Source organism: Sarcophilus harrisii, chromosome 4, assembly GCF_902635505.1.
Source record: "Sarcophilus harrisii chromosome 4, mSarHar1.11, whole genome shotgun sequence".
Taxonomy (NCBI): domain Eukaryota; kingdom Metazoa; phylum Chordata; class Mammalia; order Dasyuromorphia; family Dasyuridae; genus Sarcophilus; species Sarcophilus harrisii.
The window spans coordinates 39382617-39404215 of NC_045429.1; the positions used below are offsets into that span (position 1 = coordinate 39382617).

At 34.5% G+C, this 21599-nt stretch overlaps 1 protein-coding gene across 2 annotated transcripts in view; it reads left to right on the forward strand.

Annotated features, from left to right (window-relative positions):
• Positions 1-21599, forward strand: part of COL24A1 (collagen type XXIV alpha 1 chain) — a 357598-nt gene that overhangs the window by 306917 nt on the left and 29082 nt on the right. For both annotated transcript variants that reach the window (XM_031969393.1, XM_031969394.1), the window contains 5 exons: positions 9393-9500; positions 10855-10962; positions 11055-11108; positions 12359-12421; positions 17581-17634. In XM_031969393.1, coding sequence (XP_031825253.1) covers positions 9393-9500; positions 10855-10962; positions 11055-11108; positions 12359-12421; positions 17581-17634 — 387 coding nt within the window. The remainder of the gene's footprint in view (positions 1-9392; positions 9501-10854; positions 10963-11054; positions 11109-12358; positions 12422-17580; positions 17635-21599) is intronic.

Below are 21599 nucleotides of genomic sequence, written 5' to 3' on the forward strand. Positions count from 1 at the left end.
AAAAGTCCCTAACTTTAGGATCATGCTATTTTCATTAATGAATAAAGTTGTGGAAACTTCAGTCTCTGGTGAAACAAAAAAAAAATCTAGAAACTTAAGAAAACGGAATTATAATTCTTGTTTTGTTGTTAGTGGTGTGACCTTAATCAACACATTTAATCATGGTATTTTAATAGGTCTCACCATATCTAATATTCACAACACAACTTGCTCCTAAACAAATCTCTGTTGTGTGAGAATTAGCAGGAAGCCTTATGGTTGCCTTCTGCCTGGACATCATTTCAAAGGACAAGCAGACTGGGTTGGCATTTCTACTTGCATCTTTTTTAAGACATTAAGGGCCCATCCCAAAATTGTAGTGAAGCCTTTGGCCTAAATAGGATTGAGGTATGAAATTTGGGTATAAACTTTCACAATCAGGAATAGACTGTTTTGACAAAGCAATCCAAACAGATTTATATGAAGTTGATCTGCAGACCAAAGCTGTCAGTGCCCCTCCCTTATACAAAAAAGTAAGAAGAAAACATTTTTATAGATAGAGTGGACCCAGTTGCTCCTGCATTTTATACTCAGGTCTTTTGACCTTATCCCTCAGACCAATTCTAAAAACTCCAGTCTTCATCCCCGACTTCTACTAATAACAAAGACCAAATTGTTGACCAACATTTGGATTAGATCTTTCCCTTTCTCTAGATCCCCTTGGATCTAACTCTAGAGCCTTATAATACTAAAATATTCTCACCTGGATTCAGGAATGCTACTAATCTTGATTTAGATGTCATTAAATAAATATGTTTCAAATGCAACATTTGATTATTAGATATTTATGGTCATTGGAAGAGGAAGGAAATAAATGGGGAATTCCAAAAATACCATAACAGCTTTATTTATGTAAAATGAAGCTTTGTAAATAAGCACCAAATATTTACTCACCCAAATTTTTTAAATCACTCTGTTCCCAGGGGAGTTTACCTCCAGTAAAATAAATAAAATGAGCATTCTTTACTATTGATCCAGGTATAAAATTTTACTTGTCTGACGTAAGGGAAGCAAAGGACTATTTGTATGACTGACTGGTTCACAATATACTAAAATCTAAGTAATAGTACTAAAAATACCCTGCCCTAGTAGTGAGAGGAGACTTACCTGTGGGCACGTTTCTAACACTATAGGTCACAAATGCTTGCCAATGTACTTTTTATTAACAATCAGCCAGTAGATGCAATTTTTTCTTATCAAAAGCATTGATTTGCTAAGATGTCATAGTTAGTAGCTATAAAACATTTCCTTGCAAAAACTGGGGCACATTTTCCCACAAATACCCTGAGCATTTGTGGAAAGAATAGGAACAAAGTACAGTGGTAATGCATGGAACACCAAGACATTTCTTAACTGTTATACTGCCCCAAAGTCCTAACTCTCTTTGTGGATTCCACATGCAACTTTATCATGAGTATGGAAATCTCTACTGGGGCTGTCACTCAGCGAGGCTCCCAGGGTTGGCTCCTCTTTACAACTTGACTTTTGATCACCAAAGCTTGCTCTGTCATGAGTTCACATGTGGCTCCATCACAGATGCTCCTACTAAAAGCTATTTATTCCTTTGAGTGACTGTATCTCTGTGTTTGCATTTTTAATAGTATATGTACTCCTGCCAGATATAATGTCAAGTGTGTCTCCTTCAAAATTATGGCTAAGGGGAGGAAGGGCAAGGAAAAAGAGAGAAATTCCCTTTTGCTATCCCTGAAGTGTTCTCTTCCCCATGAAGCTCCTGCCATGCACATCCATAAACTGTTGAATTCACCCAGGACTTTATTTTTTGAAGTTCTGTAAAGGTAAATCTAATTTTTGCTTGTCCAGTGGTTCCCTTTGATTCTATCTGAGAAAGATATTCATACTTTATAAAGACATCAATGGGTATTTACAGATGCAATATACTTTTTTGGAAACAGTGCCTAGAAGACAATGTTTCAATGAACATTTATTAAGTGACACAGTTGGCAAGACATTGTGCTAAACATGACTAGGATATTTACCCTCATTACTTGTTCTTGAGAAATGTTTGTTCTTTGTTGCATATGACATTTTGCAATTGTTGTTAATATTTGGATACTTTTCCTCAACTTTCTCTCATGACTGAGAAACTAAGTTTAGTAGCAAATGTTTTGAAACATTCATTGTACTGAATAGCAATGATTGTAGCATACAGACAGAGTGGGAGTGTTTAAGAGGGAGGCCAAATACAGGAAGCAAATAATCACAAATAAATGTTAGCTTTGTAGGAGAGATCCTAAAGGAAGGGCCAAAAAGACATAAACAACGGATAAATAATAGATATTGGGCTCTGAGCTTGGTGAAGAAAGGAAAGACAAAGGAATGGGACCAAAGTACTTGTTACAAAATAGCATTGATCAGATACCTTCTTTCTACACTTCTTTCTTCTCTGAAAAGAAGAAAAGGGGGATGGTAGAAAAAAGTAAAAGATATCATGATAGATAAAAACACAAAATTAGCAACCTTAATAAGTATGAATGTGAATGACATTAGCTCACCCATTAAATGAAGGGCAGTACAATGAATTAGAAAGCAGAGTTTAAAAATGTGTCATTAACAAGAAACACACAGGAAATCTAATGGTTCACACAGCTAAAATAAGAGATTAGAGCATAATTTATTTTGCTTCTAGGATACTTCAGGGACATTTTTTAAAATGTAGGGGCAACAATCATGACCTAGTATAAGACAATGATAAAAAAAATAGACATATTTAAAAGTAGCAAATTCATTTAAAAATATAATAGATAATGAAATGATATGAATCTTTAATATATGTTTACTAACACCAGTTAAACAAAAGTTAGCCAAATTATGAGGAGAAAATTGACATATCCCTTCCAAAACTATACAAATTGACAAAAATATAAATAAGAAATATAGAGATAAACAACAAATAATATAAATAGTAAATTTAAACTAATTGAAAGAATTAATTTATATTTAATTAATTTAATTTAAAAATAAATTATATAAATATAAAGGAATATAAATAAATAAGAAAGAAACTATGGACCTAAAACTAGATTTTTTTCAAAAATATGAGACATGATAAATCTTTAACAGTTACAAAATAGTAACTGAACATAATATGTGTAGTCCTGAACTTTGCATACTAGTCTTATAAAATGTATCATGTTATTACATATAGACCTTATAAACAAATTCAGAAAAGGAGAAATAGTAAACTCAGTCTTCAGTGACCAATGCAATAAAAAAAATCATTAATTATTATTGTATTAGAAGAAAGAATTCAAACTATCAAATCTAAGCTTAAAGATTTGATATGTCAAAGAACGAATTATAAGAACAATAAATAATTTGATTTAAAATTACAACAGTGAGACACCATACCAAAACTTTTGAAATACAGACAAAACAATCCTTAGGAAAATTTTTGAATCTCTAAAAACTTTTATCAACAAAAGAGTAAAAGAATACATCAATGTATAACTGGATATTTAAAAATTTGTATAGAAGATAACAAAAGTGAAAATGAAACATAGACAAGTAGAACAGCTGGGAAAATTTCTGGTTGAAGTTATAACATGCTTACAAGGGAAAGCAAGCTGTATTAAAGAGGTTTCATGTCCAATGTTCCTTCTCTGTCTCATTTTGAGTATTTAAATGTTCTTGTTTATTTAATGTCAAGTCCAGAATTTTAAAAATAAAAAAATAGGAACTAGCTGAGCAAATTACAATATGTTACTATAATAGATTATTGTGATATAAGAAATGGCTAAAAAAAAAGGAAATAAGCCTTTAATAAGCACCTGCAGTGTACTAAATTCTGTGCCAAACACTTTATAAATATTCTCTTTCAACAACCCTGGAAAGAGGAACTATTATTATTCCCATTTTGCAGTAGAAGAAACAAGTAAAGGTTAAGTTACTTATTGAAGATTACATGTTTGAAGTTAAATTTGAAATTAATGTTCTTGAATCCAGACCTAGACCTGTATCCACTGTGCAATTTAGCTGCCTAAGCACAGATTCAGAGAAATCGAGGAAAACTTACTTAGCTGATTCAAAATAAACAAAACAAGGAAAACAATACATACAATTCTAAAAATTGTAAAAGAGAACAATTCTGAAAGATAGAAAAGCTCTGGTGGATGTAATGAACAAGCAGAAGTCTGATCATGAATTCTACTTCCCAGCTTTTGATAGTGAGGTAGTAAATTAGAGGTCCAGAATAAAATATATATATTCTGGCATAGTCATGCATTTCACATGGCTATATTTAATTGTAAGGGAAGATATTTATTTGGAGGGAATTTATAGAAGAAAAGGGCTAGTAAAAGTGATGTGGGAGGCAGGAACATCAATGAAACAAGTATAAATACTGAAAAGAGAAATTCAGAGGGAAATAGGCAAATAAGACTATAAGAATTACTGTGTTAATTTATTATATACTTTGTAAAAGTTGCATTATTTAAAATTATAATAATATAATAATGTTACTGTATTTATTATATTACATATTACTAGATTATTATAGATAACTAGATTTATTATATGTTATGTATTATATTATGTATAATATATTTATTATATACATATATTAATTAATGTTAATTATAATATAACAGGTAATAATAACAAATGATGATGTAACCTAAAATTTATCTAACTCTTTAAAGTTCAGAAAGCACTTTTAACAAGCTAATTCTTATGTGCATAATAGAGATTTGCAGATTCATATACATTTCTCCTTTTCTGTTCTTTTTTGTAAATGGAAATGATCAGGTTTGTGCCTAGTATATCAATTGATTAAAAACTTGTCACTTGTCTGATTTATTAAATTCATAATTTTTCAAAATTAAGTCAATATTACCATTATTTCTGGATAAGATGTCAATGAATTGTCCAATGGTTCCAACTTCGTTGACTTCTAGAACAGTATACCTCTCCCTCACTACCATTCTTTAAATATTTCAGCTCCCACTATTAGAATATAAACCTTTCTTTTTTGCATCTGCAATACTTAGCACAGAGTCTGGAACTTGAATAAATAATAATATTGAGACTAAGTCTCTACATATATTTTCTTTAAACTCTTGTGCCCATCTGCTCTGCACCAATATACAATGTTCAGACCATGCTTAGTCCTGGAAGTCCTGGCCTTTAAGGAAGAGTAATTAGTCTACTTTTGATCACTCTCTTCAATTTATTATATTCTCCCGGTCAGCACCTTAGGGACAATTTACCTAAAACTTTCTGACTCATATCTAAGGTCTTCCCCAAAGGAGAATAGAGGAGTATTTATTTCTTACACACAAGAGAAATATAGCTAGATTGCATAATGGATTGGGTACTAGACATAAAGTCAGGAAGACCTGAGTTCTAGCATGATCTCAGACATTTACTAATTATGTGACTTTGGGCAATTATTCTTCTATTTATCTCAGTTTCTTCATTTCTGAAAAAATTTCCTGGATTGTTTTGAGGAGAAAATGAAATGGGATATATGTAATTTTTAAAACAAAACACTCTGTAAAGTTAGCTATAATTTTATTATTATTATTTTCACTATTAGAGTTCATTAAGTGGCATAATGCATAGGTTGTTCAATTTGGAGTCAGGAAGACAGACCTGAGTTCAAATCCTGCCTTGAATATTTTGCTGGGTGACCTTGAGCAACTGGGTTAATGTATCTCAACTTCAATTTTCTCACCTGAAAAATGGGTTTGTGTGAAGATCGTGTATTTTTAAATCAACAGGAGTCAGGAATTCAGGTTAGGGGAAAATCGTCAGTCTTTATTCTCAGTGAAGAAGGATCGGAGGTGGAAGAGAATCGGCGATAGCAATGTGTGCAGCTGAGTCAAGAAGCTAGCTCGACCAGCAGCCACACAACCAGCAGCTTGGAGTCTCGAACCCAGCCCAATCTCTCCCAGCTTGTCTTCCTCCCTCTCTCTCTGCCTCCACCCACCAAAATCGTCATTTCCTATACAACACATCAGGACTTGCATGGAGAGTGGGCAGGGACCATTCTTTATCCAATCATGTATATTAATAGAGTATAGCCCAATTACTATCTAGCCTCATGTACTTGGGACCTCAGTGCATCAGCTCAAACCTCAGCCCATTACAGGTTTGTTGTGAGGATCAAATAAGGTAACTTATACAAACTTATACAAAGCACTTTAAAAAGTCTTTTAAAATGCTGTCTATTAAGTGATGAATATAAAAAACTCAAAAGTATATATTAAATGAAGGACTTGAGCTAAACAAGTGGAAGTACTAACTCCTATTATATGCTGAGATTTAAACTTCATCACAATGTAAAACAGTTTGGGGGACTGCAGGCATAGGTATATTTCACCTTGACTTTGCACTGTCTTCCCCATGACAGATGCATTCTGGCAAGCTGGGGCCATAGCTTTCGGGTTCTCAAAGCTATAAATGACAAATTTTAGGAGAGTTTCCAAAATAAAGCTACTCCTTAGGAATCAGTAATATTTCTTACCCAAGAAAATTTGCCACTGATTTCAGCATTGTTAGAAAGATGTAGGATTGTAGTAGTGTTCCTAGAGATATGTTCACATGTTAGTAATGTGATCATATTTTGACAAGAATAATATTCTAAATTATAAGTAATATTATAAATTTCAAATTTAAACCTTAGAAATATTTTGTTTTGATCTCCCACTCATTAAAATCCCCTTTATGATGACTAAGTCATGTGATTATTTAACACCTGCATTAATACTTCCAGTGACAAGGAATTGACTACTACACAAAGAAATTCATTTCCTTTCTGGACAGTCCTCTTTATTGAAAAATTCTTCCTAACCACATAGCACCAGAGGAGGAATATTCCTATTAAAAAGAAGGGAGGTTTGTTTCAGGGATCAGATGGCTATCTAGAAGCTAAGTACTAAATGAGGAGCCTAGACAACAAGCACTCCTGGGCTTCAGAGGAAGGAGTAATGTACTAGGCATATGTACATCACTAATTGGGACCTCATAAACCATCAGGATCAGTCCCCTTATTTTACAAGTGGGGAAACTGAGGTCCCAAGAGGGTATCTGATTTACCCAGGCTCATATAAATAGCTAGAGACAGAGCCTATGACTCCAAATCTAGAACTTTATGTAATATATGTATGTGTATCTTTAAAAAATTATGAATATAACAAATATTACCCAACATGAACATTTTATATAAAGAAAAAAGGATAGAATGTGAAATTGTGAACGTCTATTTCATCCAACTTCATTTTCAGTGTAAAAAAATGTAAAAATTAGTAATAAAACTAAAAAAAGTTTGGTTTTTTTTTTAAGAAGGAAGGAGGGAGGGAGGAAGGAAAAAGGAAGGAAAGAAGGAAGGGGAAGGAAGGAAGGAAGGAAGGAAGGAAGGAAGGAAGGAAGGAAGGAAGGAAGGAAGGAAGGAAGGAAGGAAGGGAGGGAGGAAGGGAGGGAGATAGAAAGATATTTGAAGACTGATTTTGTCCATCCTATTTCTTCACTGCTCCTGGCAAATCATTACTGGTTTTTTTTCAGCCAGTTCCCATGCTCAACAGTTTGAATTTTCTTGCTTTTCTGATTATTATTCTTTAAATGAAAAATTAGAACAAAATCATTATCTTTACTTTTCTGAAACTTTCTTATCTCTATAGAGATCACCCATAGCAATTTGGTGATCACTTCTATAGTTTGTGAGGTGATGCAGTGGATAAAGTATCAGGACTAACATCAGGAAGACCTGGTTTAAATGTGACCTCAGACACTTACTAGCTGGTTATGAGGTCTGATATGATGGTATGATGCTGGTTAAGTAATTTTACCCTGTTTGCCTCAGTATCCTCATCTACGGAATGAGATAGAGAATGAAATAGCAAACCCCTTTAGTTTCTTTGCAAAGAAAATCCCAAATGGAGTCAAAAAGAGTTGGACAATAAAATAATAATAATAGTAATAACAATAATCAACAATAATATTTTAGGACTGAAAAAGGAATCATCTAGAAACAGAAATGACAGCTAGTTGGTCTCTTGTCTTTTAAACCATCAAACTAGTAAACACATGAGAACTGAACAGTCAGGCTGTCTCGCTATCATCTTTTGGTATTAAATTATCTTCCTTAATCAGGGGACCTGTCTTTTTCTTCTCCTCATACTACCAACAATTTTATATTTTTTTCCCCACTGTGACTAGATTTTCTCAGATTATTCCAAACTCATTCTGAGTCATAAGCTTTCTGTGCAGCCACAATTTATTTTTATATCATCATCTCCCCTCCTCTTTTTTTTAAAGGGGACTTTTGAGAGTATGCCTTCCTAATAATAAGATTTTATTTTGTTTTATTTTTTCTTTGTGAAAATTGTGTGCCTATTCTACCAATAAAAATGAATAACACTGCACAACTTTTTAAAACATTGCTTGAGGCATGTTGGGAATTTAAGTGATTTGCTCAGCATCATACCAGTGTATGCCTAAGGCAGGACTTGAATTTGATTCTAAGACCAATCTTCTATTCATTATATCTCCCAGGGCCCTAAGGTTTCAAAAGCTTAAAAATAGACACAGTATATGTCTACAAATTTTTACTCCATACATTCTCAGACCAATGTCCCTTTTAAGTTATTGTTTAGAATTGTGATGCCCTATGAATCTGTATTGTTAAAAAGCAACTCATAGTCCAAGAAGGATACATTTCTTTGCCATCAGAAGCAGGATGGGTGGGAACTTCTCTGCCTAGAGCTAAATTCCATTTCTAGCAAATCCTTTTCCCATCTTTTCAAAATCTCTATAAATAGATTTCCTTATATTGTCTTATAGCTGTTGTTTTTTATTATATTTATTATATAATACATATTTGTTATATTTATTATATTTCTTTAAAATCTCATGTTTATTATATTTCCTTATATTGTCTAGTTTTGTAAAACTATGTTTGGATATGATGGAGGGAATGGCTTTTATGAAATAAAATAAATTGAACAGGATAAAAAAAAAGGTCATCTGGTCTTTCTCCTGTCTCAAGGCACACAACATTATAGGAAAAAAAAAAAACATATTTAACTGCCAATACATATACATCCTGATAGTCTGATAGTCAAGAAATCTAAGTTCTTACCCCAATTCTGCCATTAAACTATGATTGCAAGCAACCTCTCTATATTTCAATTGTCATTTGTAAAATGAAGGGATTGGACTAAGTCCCCTCCAACTCTTAGCACTCTTTGACTTATTCTTTCTCAGGATAAACCATCTAGGGAACATTTGAGGGGGAGGGGTAACAGAACATTAGGAAACTAGACCTCCTGGATTTCCTGAAGCTGGAAGACTGGATCATCTCTAATAAATTTTCATAGTTTCCATTTTCTGTTTAGGGCATCAAAGGCAACACTGGAAGAATGGGAATAGCTGGGTCTCCAGGAGCTCAAGGAATAAAAGGCTCATCAGGCATGCCAGGAACCCCAGGAGTTCCAGGACCAAAGGTAATTTATTTAGGGCTCTGGCTTTTAAAAGAAATGAATTGATTGTCATTAATGGTTACATGAAAGGGTGGTAAAATGTTGAACTTTTAATAAAATTGATACAAGAACAGGAATAGTAAATGAATCCCTTAGCATGCCATATCCAGGCCCCAACTGCTTATCAGAGGGGATTTACTAATTCTCCTTTGAAGGCAGTTTAATGGAGCCACCCATTAACCCAATGTTTTCCCCATATTCCCTAACAATCAGAGCCTTTTTGGAAGTGGGATACCTAGAAAGGTACAAGTGAGTTCACCCTCACTTGATGAAGGTCTATATGAAATAGTTGTATCTCTGTTTGTGGGGTACTATAAAGTATAATCCTATCTAAGTACTGTTTTGATGACAATCTTTAAGATCCATTCCCAACTTTGGGAAAAAATTCTTATAATCCATTTTCCTCCTTATTATTTGCTTCCTTCACAAAGATAGGGAAGATCTTATTTTCAGACCTCAACTATTGCTCCCATCTGCTTCTTGAAGGATGTCTCCTTGGGAACAGATTTTCTCTTTAAAGACTGAACCTAAGAAGCAACAAATGAACAGAATAACAGAGGAAGCAACATGCATAATTTCCTGGTGTTAAAGTCATAGTCTCCTTTTGAATTAGCATGTACCTCTCAAGTGAGCTGCATTTCACTTACAGTAGGCTTTCTAGGAGTAACAATCCCAGACTACAAGTGTCCCAGAAATGGAGAGTTCTGTCCCATGTCTGGAACTACCTCATGAAAGCATATAGATTGTCTTAATACAATGTTAACACTGTCTGCACTCCTCTACCAAGCCTTTTGAACCATATTGGTAAAGCAAAAATAGTGACCCTTGTTTCCACACCAAGCCCAATTCTACTGAAACTCAAGACAGTTGGCAAATTTAGAGAAAGGAACCCTCCCTGTGACAAGCCTCCTATGAGAACTTTCTTACAACCTCCTTTTCAACACAGACCAGTAGTATTTGATCTTAAGACCCTTGTAGACTAAGCAGAATTTGCTTTGTGACTTGAATCATTGGCTCCAAAGCAACCACCGTATTCATTTTAACTACCCTTACTCCAACTTCTAAAATGTAAAGCAGTTCCCTCTCCCATACCCCACAGTCATGCTATCTAATCATCTCCCCAGCCACTCTCTTTTGCTTTTTTCTGTATGTGGGGGGAAAGAAAAAAAATGTCACAGAGAAAGAGATTGCACACAAATTATGACTGGACCTCTCTAAAAAGAGTTCCTTGGCTAACCTGGTTCATTTGAGAACCAATACTGTAATGTATTCTAATATTCTGCTTCAGAAATAATAATAACTCTCTGTTTGTTCACAGGGTGAACAAGGGCTACCAGGTCATCCTGGGAAGCCAGGTAAAAGAGGTTACCCAGGAGCTCAAGGCAATCAAGGACCACATGGAGATCATGGGATGAAAGGGCAGTCTGTATGTGCCAACAGGGATACATGCCACATATACATTCTAACAACCAGTTCATCAGTGTGGAATAATCACCATCATCTCTATTCATATTTCAGGGGGACCATGGTGACCAAGGTTTAATGGGTTTCCAAGGATTCCCAGGTCCAAAAGTAGGTTTGCATATTTTTTACTAGTTTTTATCTAGAATATCTGGAGAAAAGATATTCACATGTCAACATTTGTTCCCATTTTAGTAATATTTGATTTATAAATATATTTTCACATGGATGCTTTTATGCATGTTTATACATATTTTCAAATATATACTGTGACAAAATATGTCCATCATCCAAGACGATGCTTAGGAAATCTGGTAGTACTCTGGATAAAGAGTTGGACTTGAAGTAAGAAAGACTTCAGTTCAAATCCAGATTCAGACGCTTCCTAGCTATGTGGTCCTATGCAAGTCATTTAATTCTTCAGTTTTAATTGCCTCATTTGCAAAATAGGGATAATGAGAACATTGCACTACCAAGCTCACAGGATTATTTTGATGAAAGTATTAAGCAAAAATGAGTTATCACTAAGTCATAAAGGAGATGCCATCTGTACTGAGAGAAGAAGCATCAATAGGGAAATCAGGGCTCCTTCAAATACACACATATACATATATACTATACATGTAATGTACATATTTTATACATATGATGTACATGCATATGTTATATAACATGTTGTATGCATACATTATATATAACATGTATGTATATACATTTTATATATAATATATGTGTTTACTCATACATAGTATGCACAGGTTACATGTAATCTGTATGTGTGCATATATTATTTAATTTGGATATATACATTCTTTAATTGTAATAGTCATACACATTATATAATGTTAATAGATATATGCATATACATATATATACATATATCTTGTGCATGTACACATTTTTTAATATACATATATACATATCCTATATATGTATTATGTGTGCATGTATGTGTATGCATGTGTAACCATACATTATACATATGTGGTACCTTTTTAGAAAGTGCATAGTTAGTTCAGAAGTATTTATGTGTTAGAGACTTTATGCCAGACACTGTATTCTTTTTTAAAATTCTTCACATTTCAAAATCTCTAAATTGTAGTGTAAAGATTTCATTGAATATTGTTTAAAACATTTTTCATTTTTTTCAAAGCATATTTTTGGGGAAATAATGACCACATGTTTTATTGAAGTGCTTTTTTTGCATCTCAGTGGTGTTCATAATAATTATGTAGTTTTCTATTATTCTTTTATATTTCATTTTTAGACAATCAGCTCTTTATATATTAATATGAATCTCTTTCATTTGTGAAATGTTCACATTCAGATAAGACTTTTTCTGTTTTTAAATGTATTTCTAGGGGCCTGAAGGAGATATTGGCATGGTTGGAGTTCTAGGCCCTAAAGGTCCTGTTGGCCAAGTTGTAAGTATAAATTTATATTCTACTTAGCTAGAAAATACTATTTGAGAATTTTCATTTATTATGGATTCCATGTTCTAATCACAAAGCTCATTTTGCAACATTAAAGTATTTCATTTAATAAAGTGATTTCTTTAGCTTCTTTCTGTACTTGAACACTTAATTCTTAAGGAAAAAACCACTACTAGGGTCCATCACTCTTCTGAGTATACATTGATGACTTGTTTTGTTATATGTTAAGAGTTATAAGAAGTTGGTACTTATTAAAGACAGCTAAATGATTCAGTGAATAGAGCACTGGACTTGGAATCAAGAAGATTCATCTTTATGAGTTCAAATCTGGCCTCAGACACTTAATAGCTGAGTAATTCTAGGCAAGTGACTCAACCCTTTTTGCCTCAGTTTCCTCATTGATAAAATGAGCTGAAGAAGGAAATGGGAAACCATTCCAGTATCTTTGCCAAGAAAACCCCAGATGGGATCACAAAGAGTTTGACATAATTAAGTAACACTTTTAAAAACCATCGTCACTTCTTTTTATCCCAAACGGGACCATTTACAAATAGGTTTGTTTACAGCAAATATTATCTTCAAATCCTTGTTCATATTACTCAATCTGCTAATTGTTTTCTATATTTATTCTTGCTAAATGCCCTGAAAATTAGCAAGACCCAAAAGGATTTTTTAAATATAGATGTTAAATATTTTATAAAAGTTGTTCACCAAGAAATTTACAAAGAAAGTTTGAAGTTGAAGAGACAGTAGGAATTTTCATATTTTCATCAAATTTTAGAGTTAGAATGGACCGTAAGGATTATGTAGTTTGAGCCCTTCGTTTGGCAGACAGAGAAACTGAGACCAGAAGAGGTTAAGCAGTTTGCCCAAAAACTTACACCTATTTATCAGCCAATCCATTTATCCATTGTTAATTGAGTGCCTACTGTGTTCCAGGAACTAAGCTAGGCACCAAGAACATGAATGTAAAATTCCTTATCCTCAGAGAGTTTACATTTTTTTACATTTTAACAAGGGAAATAAGTGTGTGTGTGTGTATGTGTAGATAGGAAAAAAAAAAACAAATACTAGGTAGAAGAAGGCACCTGGGGAACAGAAAAGACTTCATGAAGAAGGGGGTGATTACAATGAGTATTAAAAGACAACAGGAGATTTGAAGAAATAATACTGAAGAGGGGGAGAACTCCCGGCATGCAAGATAATCAGTGCAAAGGGACAAGGAGGACAATTGGATTGTTCCTGTACAGAACTGCAGATTACCAAGGTTGGCTGGATCATGGAGTTGACTTGCTCATGAATTGGATCCAGTGGCAAGAAAAAATCCAGATGACTTGGCAATGGCCCAGAATGTAGTGGGTCACTGTAATAGATCAAAGCTTCTTAAATTGTGGATCATGACCCCCATATATGGGGTCTTATAACTGAATGTAGCGATCACAAAATTATGATTATCAGTGGGTATTTGATAGATAGTAGATATAACATTTTATCTACCTATATCTCCACGGTTGCATAAAAATTTCTCAGGCAAAAAATTGTTGCAAATGGAAAAACTTTAAGAAGCCCGGTAATAGATGATGAGAGTTTAGAAGGCACCATATAGAGATGGATAGCCTGTGTGTTCTATTGATAACCCTTCAGGAATTCTAGAGAAAAACCTCCACCATGTTGGGAAAGAGGGTTTAGAGAAGGTAATATGTAAGAATATTGAAAAGACATTATAGGGCCAGGTTGTCATGAGCTTTAAATGCCAAGCAAAGAATTTATCCCTATAGAAGAATTGCACATGTTGGATTATTGCCATCTAGTGAAAGAGATAGGGAGAAGGGAAGGAGAAAAAAAATGGAATGCAAGGTTGAAAACTATGTATGTGCTTTAAAAATTAAAAATTTTATTAAAAAAATGGATATTGTATATTGGATTACATTCCATTTAGAGGAGGGAATGGGGAAACTTGGAACATAAGGTTTTTCAAGGGTCAATGTTGAAAAATTATCTTTGCAAATATTTTGAAAATAAAAACCAATAAAAATGAATATTGAAAACTATCTTTACATGTATTTGGGAAAATAAAATAATTTTGAAAAATTTTAAAAAGAAGAATTTATACCTGATTCTTACTTGATAGGGATAATAGGAAATTACTATCCATTTTTTGTATAAGAGAAGCTGTGGTTAGACTTGTGCTTCAAGAAAATTACTTTGGAGACTATGGAAATCGGATGGGAATGCAGAGAAACTTGAGAAAGGGATCACAATTAAGAGGTTATTGAAATAGTCCGAGTGAAGGATGATGAGGACCTGAATTAGGGTAGTGGTTATGTAAATAGAAAGGTGACTCTAAGAACTGCTGTGTATTTGACAAGAAATTGAATAGGTGTGGTGATAATCATAATAATAACTAGCATTTATGTAATTCTATAAATTTATAGAATTATATAAAGCCAGTCACTGTGCTAAGCACTTTGCAAATATTATTTCATTTGATCCTCCAAACTTGTCCAAGAGGTAGATGCTATTACAATCTCCACTTTACAGATGAGGAAACAGAGGCAGATAGAAGTTAGGATATTTGCAGACATTGTGACTGGAAGGATCATGGTGCCCTTGATAATAATTTGCTGTTGTTTTTCTGTAATTCCTAATTTTTTGTGACATCATTTGGGTTTTCTTAGAAAACCCAAATACTGGAGAGGTTTACCATTTACTACTTCTCCAGCCTTTTTTACAGATGAGAAAATTGAGGCAAAAAATGGTTAAGTGACTTGTCGAGGGTCACACAGCCAGTAAATCTCTGAAGGTAGATTTGAACTCAGGTTTTCCTGACTCCAGGCCCACTGCTCTATCCTAGGGCCACATAGGTGTCCTTTTGACAATGATAGGAAAGTCCATAAGAGAAATCAGTGAGTTCTCTCTTGGACCTACTAATTCTGAGATACCATCTAGTTTGAAATGTCTAAATGTTCACTGTATAGAACTGGATCTCATGAGACAAACTAGGGCTGGATATGGCAGTCAACTGCATAGAGATAACAATTGAAACTATAGGAGATGTTGAAGTCACTAAATAAAAGATTGCATGGTGAAAAAAAAAAGTCCAGACAGAGTCCTGGGTAGATACCTGAAATTATTGAACAAGATTAAAAATGAAAATCCAACAAAGAACCCTGAGAAAGAGTAGTCAGATAGGCAGGAAAAAAAAAAAAAAAACTGTTCACATATTCCATTTCTCTTTCATTAGGATGGATAATTGAGGGTTAACAGATGACCTTGCATAAGTAATTGGAAATTACTTTTTCCCCTGAGGCAATTTTGGGTTAAGTGATTTGCCTAAGGTCTCACATCTAGGAAATGTTAAGTGTCTGAGATCAGATTTGGACTCAGGTCCTCCTGACTTCAGGGCTGGTGCTATATCCACTGCACCACCTAGATGCCCCTGGAGATTGCTTCTTATGCTGTTGAGTGATTGAGGATAATATGCTTCAGACTTTGAAGTCTGACCTTGGTAATTTGAAGTTTTTTATAAATTCATAGACTATCATATATATTTATGTAAAAATTATAAATAAATATATATTATATGCATAATAAATATTTATATTAAAATGTGTCCTAAAATAACCTTGTAATCTCAAAAGTTTGTTGCAAAAAACTGATTTGTTAATTCTTCAAAAAAATAATTATAATGAATGATTCAGGGTGCCAGTAAGGGACCATTAATAGAACAGATAATGTGAACAAGAATGTGAAATGTTTGCCCCAGATAAGCCTATGTCATTCAAAAGGAATTTATATTCTAGAAGTATGAAACTCCCGTTTCTGTTGTTTATGGCTTTGACCTTCACTAACTGAAACTTCCAATCCATTAACATATTGTAAGAGAGCTTATTCATTGCTTTGTTCATCTTTCTCCATAGTTATATTGCATTGCTTTGTTCTGTTCCTTGTCTAATACCATTCCTAGATCATATCCTGAATATGAACATTTATATGATTGCTAGTATATAAAGCATTACACATTGATTGATAAAAGGCTTAATAAATAGGGCATTCAAAACAAAAAACAAAAAAACAAAAACAAAAATAAATAGGGCATTTTGTGGGAGAAGGAATAAAGCCACATATGGGATGTGATAAGCCATTGGTAATTCACAAAATACAACCTATTGTTATTCCTACTTAAAAAGGGAACAGAAATGTTTGATATATATTGAATGTCATGCCGGCTAGGAAAGAGGGTACGGGGGAGGGGAGAAATAGGGACACAAGGTTTTTCAAGGGTCAATGTTGAAAAATTGTCCTCGCATATGTTTTGAAAAAAAAAAAAAAACTTCAGTTCTTGTGATAGGGAGCCACCTGCCAGTGGCTGCTGGAGGTCTAACTAAGATCTGTAGAATGGATCTCTTCATGTGAGAGGATGATGATGATACAAGGAGACTGAGAGGCAGTTGCACTCTCTGACCTCTCCACTGAGAGGCTATTGCATTGTCTGACCTCTCTCCTCTTCCCTCTTGCCTCCAATTTATTTCATTCCCAATCCACAAAGAGCATCTGCAAAGGCTGTTTTTCAACTCCTTCAAAGGTTATGATTCACAACTGTGGAGGCTCTGGGAGAATTGACCTGCCCCTTCACCTAGACATAGTCCTTAACATTTGCTGTCTGTGTGACCTGTGATCTAAATACTCACTTTCTATGAACCTCAGTTTTCTCATCTGAAAAATGAATGGTTTGGGCTGCAGTAGTAGTGCCTGACCTATATTCAGCTCCTTCATATTGTAACTTGATGCCATCTCCATCTTCTTTAAGAACAAAGAACAACCAACTTGAGTTGGACCAAAATGTCATCCTCACATCAAGGTCAATGTACATCAAGGTCAATGTACAATGTGTCCAACTGTGGCTGCTCAGAAGCCTCTCCCAGAGGTTTGGCACAAGTTTGGACTAGGTCATCCTTAAAATCCTTCTCTACAATCCTTTGATCTTAATTTGAACTAAAACTATATCATTCCTCATTCTCATGATCACTAAGGATATGGATGATATATTTCATCATTACACAAGAGATAAATTCTCAGTGACTGTCATGGGATTTTTGACAAATAGATAATCTAATTTTAAAATGATCTCTTTCATTTTGCTCCTGCAGGGAAACACCGGTCCCTTTGGTAGAGAAGGCATAATAGGTCCAACAGGCAAAACTGTAAGTTTGTCTCCTTCAATATCCTAGTTTTTTGCTGTATCAGGCTTTTTCAGAATCAAGCTAATGGATAAATCTTAAACAGAGCTGGTCCCTGGAATTTGCAAAAGAAATTGGCTTTCCCTCTTCAAGACTGGTTGCTGAAAACAGATGGGAGAAGCAGTGAATACATATAAATAATGAGAGCAGCAGCCTACTCTCCAAGCAAGCCCTTTTCCCCACTACTAATTGATTTCACTTTTGACTCTGGAAAGAAAGAAGGGTTCTCCCTGTATTAAAAACACTCCTCTTTCTCAAAACCAAGTATAGAAAGCTTCCTTTCAGTGTCAGGTGGAAGAAATAGCTTAGGATTAGTCACAGTAAACTAGAAGACAATAACCTATGGCCTAGAGAGTCTGCCTGGCAAGGAGGAGTCCAATTCTTCATGTCACAAGTTTGGGTTATTTTTTAAAATGTCAAGGGCAACAAGAGGACACTGTAGTTGAAAGAACATTGGACTGACAGAAGACCAATGTTAGAGTCCAATTCTACTAATTACTATTCCTGTGACCACAGGCATGTCCCTTCATCTCTCTGAGTCTGTTTCCTCATCTGTAAAATGAGGAAAATAACATTTGTCTAGTCTGATATACCAGTTTGCTTTGAGGAAAGTGTTTTTAAATTGCAAAGAGTTTTTTAAATGGGAACTGTTATTATTTCTCTGGAATAAGCCAAGGGAGAAAAGAGACAGATAGAGAAAGAGATGGAGAGGGAGAGAAAGAGAGAGACAGAGACAGAGAGAAAGAGACAGAAACAGAGACAGAAAGACAGAGAGAGACAGAGAGGAGGGAGGGAAAGATAGAGGGACACACAGAAACAGAGAGACTGAGGGGGAAAGAGAGAGAAGGAAAAAGAGAAGGTGAGGGAAAGGGAGAGGGATAAGAAGAGGGAGAGAGGAAGATAAAGAGAGAGGGAAAGAGGGAGATACAGGATAGAGAGAGAGAACAATTTGTCAATATAAATATAAGGCAATTTGTGAGGTGAAGTTCATCTTTTCCGATTTTATTTTATTTTTACTCTTCTATTTGGACATTGGAAACCTGTGTTCTGGGAGGTATTTTGGAGATAATGTTGTATTTGTTCTATTTCTTTAAAAATAAATAAGGGGCCTCAACAAATATGGTAGTCCATCTTTAACACAAGTAAGAAGGCAGGATCATCACTATAGGTTTCTCTACTATGCTTTTCTCTTTCCTCAGCCCATATTGGCTGCCTTCCTATATAAGAAATGAACCTTTCCTTCAATATCCCTTAGACTTTACATTATGAAAACATAATAGCATGTTCTTTGACATGGGTTCAGCCCAAATATCCCCTCAGAACTCAACTCAACATCTCCCCAACTTCCCTATTTCTATTAATGGTACTACTAGTCATCCAGATTACAATCTTTGCATCTTCCAAATGTATCACCAGAAATGTGTGCTATACTTGAGATCTAGTAACTATGCTTATTGCATCAGACTCATACCTCTCACACACTTAGGTCTCCTAGGCAGTGGATAGAGCATTGGGCTGGAAGTCAAGAAGACTTGATCTCAAATCCAGTCTTAGATACTGTCCGTGTAACCCTGGACAAGCCAGTTAACATATTAATCTCATGTGTAAAATGAGGGTAAAAATAGCACCTACCTCCAATCATGGGGATCAAAAGAGACAATATTTGTGAAGCACAATGCCTGGCACATAGTAGTTGCTTAATAAATGCTTGTTTCCTTTCCCACACAAACATGTGAAACATTCTATTTCTCTCTGGGTTTTTTGTTTGATTGGTTCAACCTGCTCTGATACTAACATGTCTAAGTAACCAGTAATTCACCACTTCCACAATCATCAAACAATAAACATTTATTAAATGCTTACTATGTGCCAGATATTTCTCTAAAGGCTAGAGCTTCAAAAAAGACAATCCCTGCCCTCAAGAATCGTATAATCTAATAGGAAGCCAACATGAAAACAAATATATACAGAGCAAATTATATACAGGATAAACATTCAAACTCTCTCAGGGTACTGGGGGTTACTCTGTGGGGGACAATATATATGCTTTCCCTACTCATCACACTAGTTCTTGAGCTCCAATCCAATGGGTTTTCAATATATACAACCAGTCACTCTCAAGGTAATTTACCTATACTACACATGAAATTATACAGCCAGTCTTTCACAATAATGAAACTTTTAGATTTTAAACATAACCATCTATTAAACAGTTAGGGAAAAGAAATAATATAAATATTAATATTAAAAATATTAAATATTAAAGCAAACAAATAATAAAATACATCACAATACATATATAAACTCAGCTCATACTCTCCCATCAATGCACTCAAAACCTATAGTAAAGAATGGAAACTAGGTGGTGCAGTGGAGAGAGATCTGAGCTTGAAATCAGGAAGACCTGAGTTCAAATCTGCCCTCAGACACTTATTAGCTATATGACCCTGAACAATTGCTTAATTTATTTTTGCCTCCTTTTTTTCATCTGTAAAATGAGCTGGAGAAGGAAATGACAAACCACTCCAATGTCTTTGCCAAGAAAACCCAAAAGGGATCATGAAGAGTTGGATGTTACTGAAATGACTCAACAACAACAGTGAATGTATCATCTCTCTTTAAAATAACTGCAAAAGTCATCAAACCGACTATTTCTGGACTGTACATATCATTAGCCAAGCCAGTTATTCATCTACCCCATCCATCACTGCTGTCCAATTAGAAAAGAGATCACAATAGGGCTCAGTTCATCTGGATGCTAAAGAGGCTGCCAAGTCTCCTGTGCTTTCTCTCCTCTGGTCCTAGATGGCAGAGGAGAGCAACTTCTCCATCTCTACTTAGGGCTAAAAGGCAGTAGCAGTCACTAGATCTTGTCCAATGAAATCAGTTCTTTCTGATCAATCAAGAACCAATCAATCGAGCCTATCAGCTCAAGATCCAGACTCTAAGAGCAATGGCTCAGTTCTTCTGCTCTGTCTTCCTTCATGCTATGATTTCCTTAAATGACTCTCAGTGATTCACTACTTACTTTTTTTATCACAACCCCCAAAATTTCCCCAATAAATATGACAGATTTCACTGTTCCTCAGTCTTCAAATATTTATGATTTATTCTTGTCTCAGTCTTATTCTTTTGAGCCGTAAAACAGATGCAAGTTACCATCATGCTTATAGCATGAGCATCTCAAACTGTTCTTCCATCTCTTCAGGACCCTTGATATTATTGATTTATACTGACATGTCTCTAGTTTTTAGTAAGCAAAGAAATCTGTCTCTTTTAACAATAAAGTATTTCTACACAAATGAGGCATCACTCTACCTTGTGTTTTTATTATTTTTTCTCAGTAGTATTTTATTTTTCCAATTCATTTGTGTAAGATTTTAAGTTCTAATTTTTTTCTTCCTCTCTCCCTTTATCAACTCCCTCCTCAAGTCAGCAAGCAATCCAATATAGGCTATACATATATAATTCTTTTAAACATAATTCCATAATAGTCCTGTTGTAAAAGAAAAATCAGAACAAAAGGGAAAAACCCTTAGAAAGAAAAAAAGCAAAACAAAAAAAATTGGTGAAAAAAAATTCTTTGAATCATATTCAGTTTCCATAGTTCTCTCTCTGGATGTAGATAGCATTTTCTATCCTAGGTCTTTTGGAATTGTCTTGAATCACTATATTGCTGAGAACTAAGTCTCTCATAGTTGATCATTACATAATCTTGTTGTTGCTATGTACAGTGTTCTCCTGGTTCTGCTCACTCCACTCAGTTCATGTAAGTCTTTCCAGGCTTTTCTGAAAATCAATCTGCTCATCATTTCTTATAGAACAATAATATTCCATTACATTTATATACCATAACTTATTCAACTATTCCCCAATTGATGGGCATCCATTCAATTTCTAGTTGCTTACCACCACAAAAAGAACTGCTA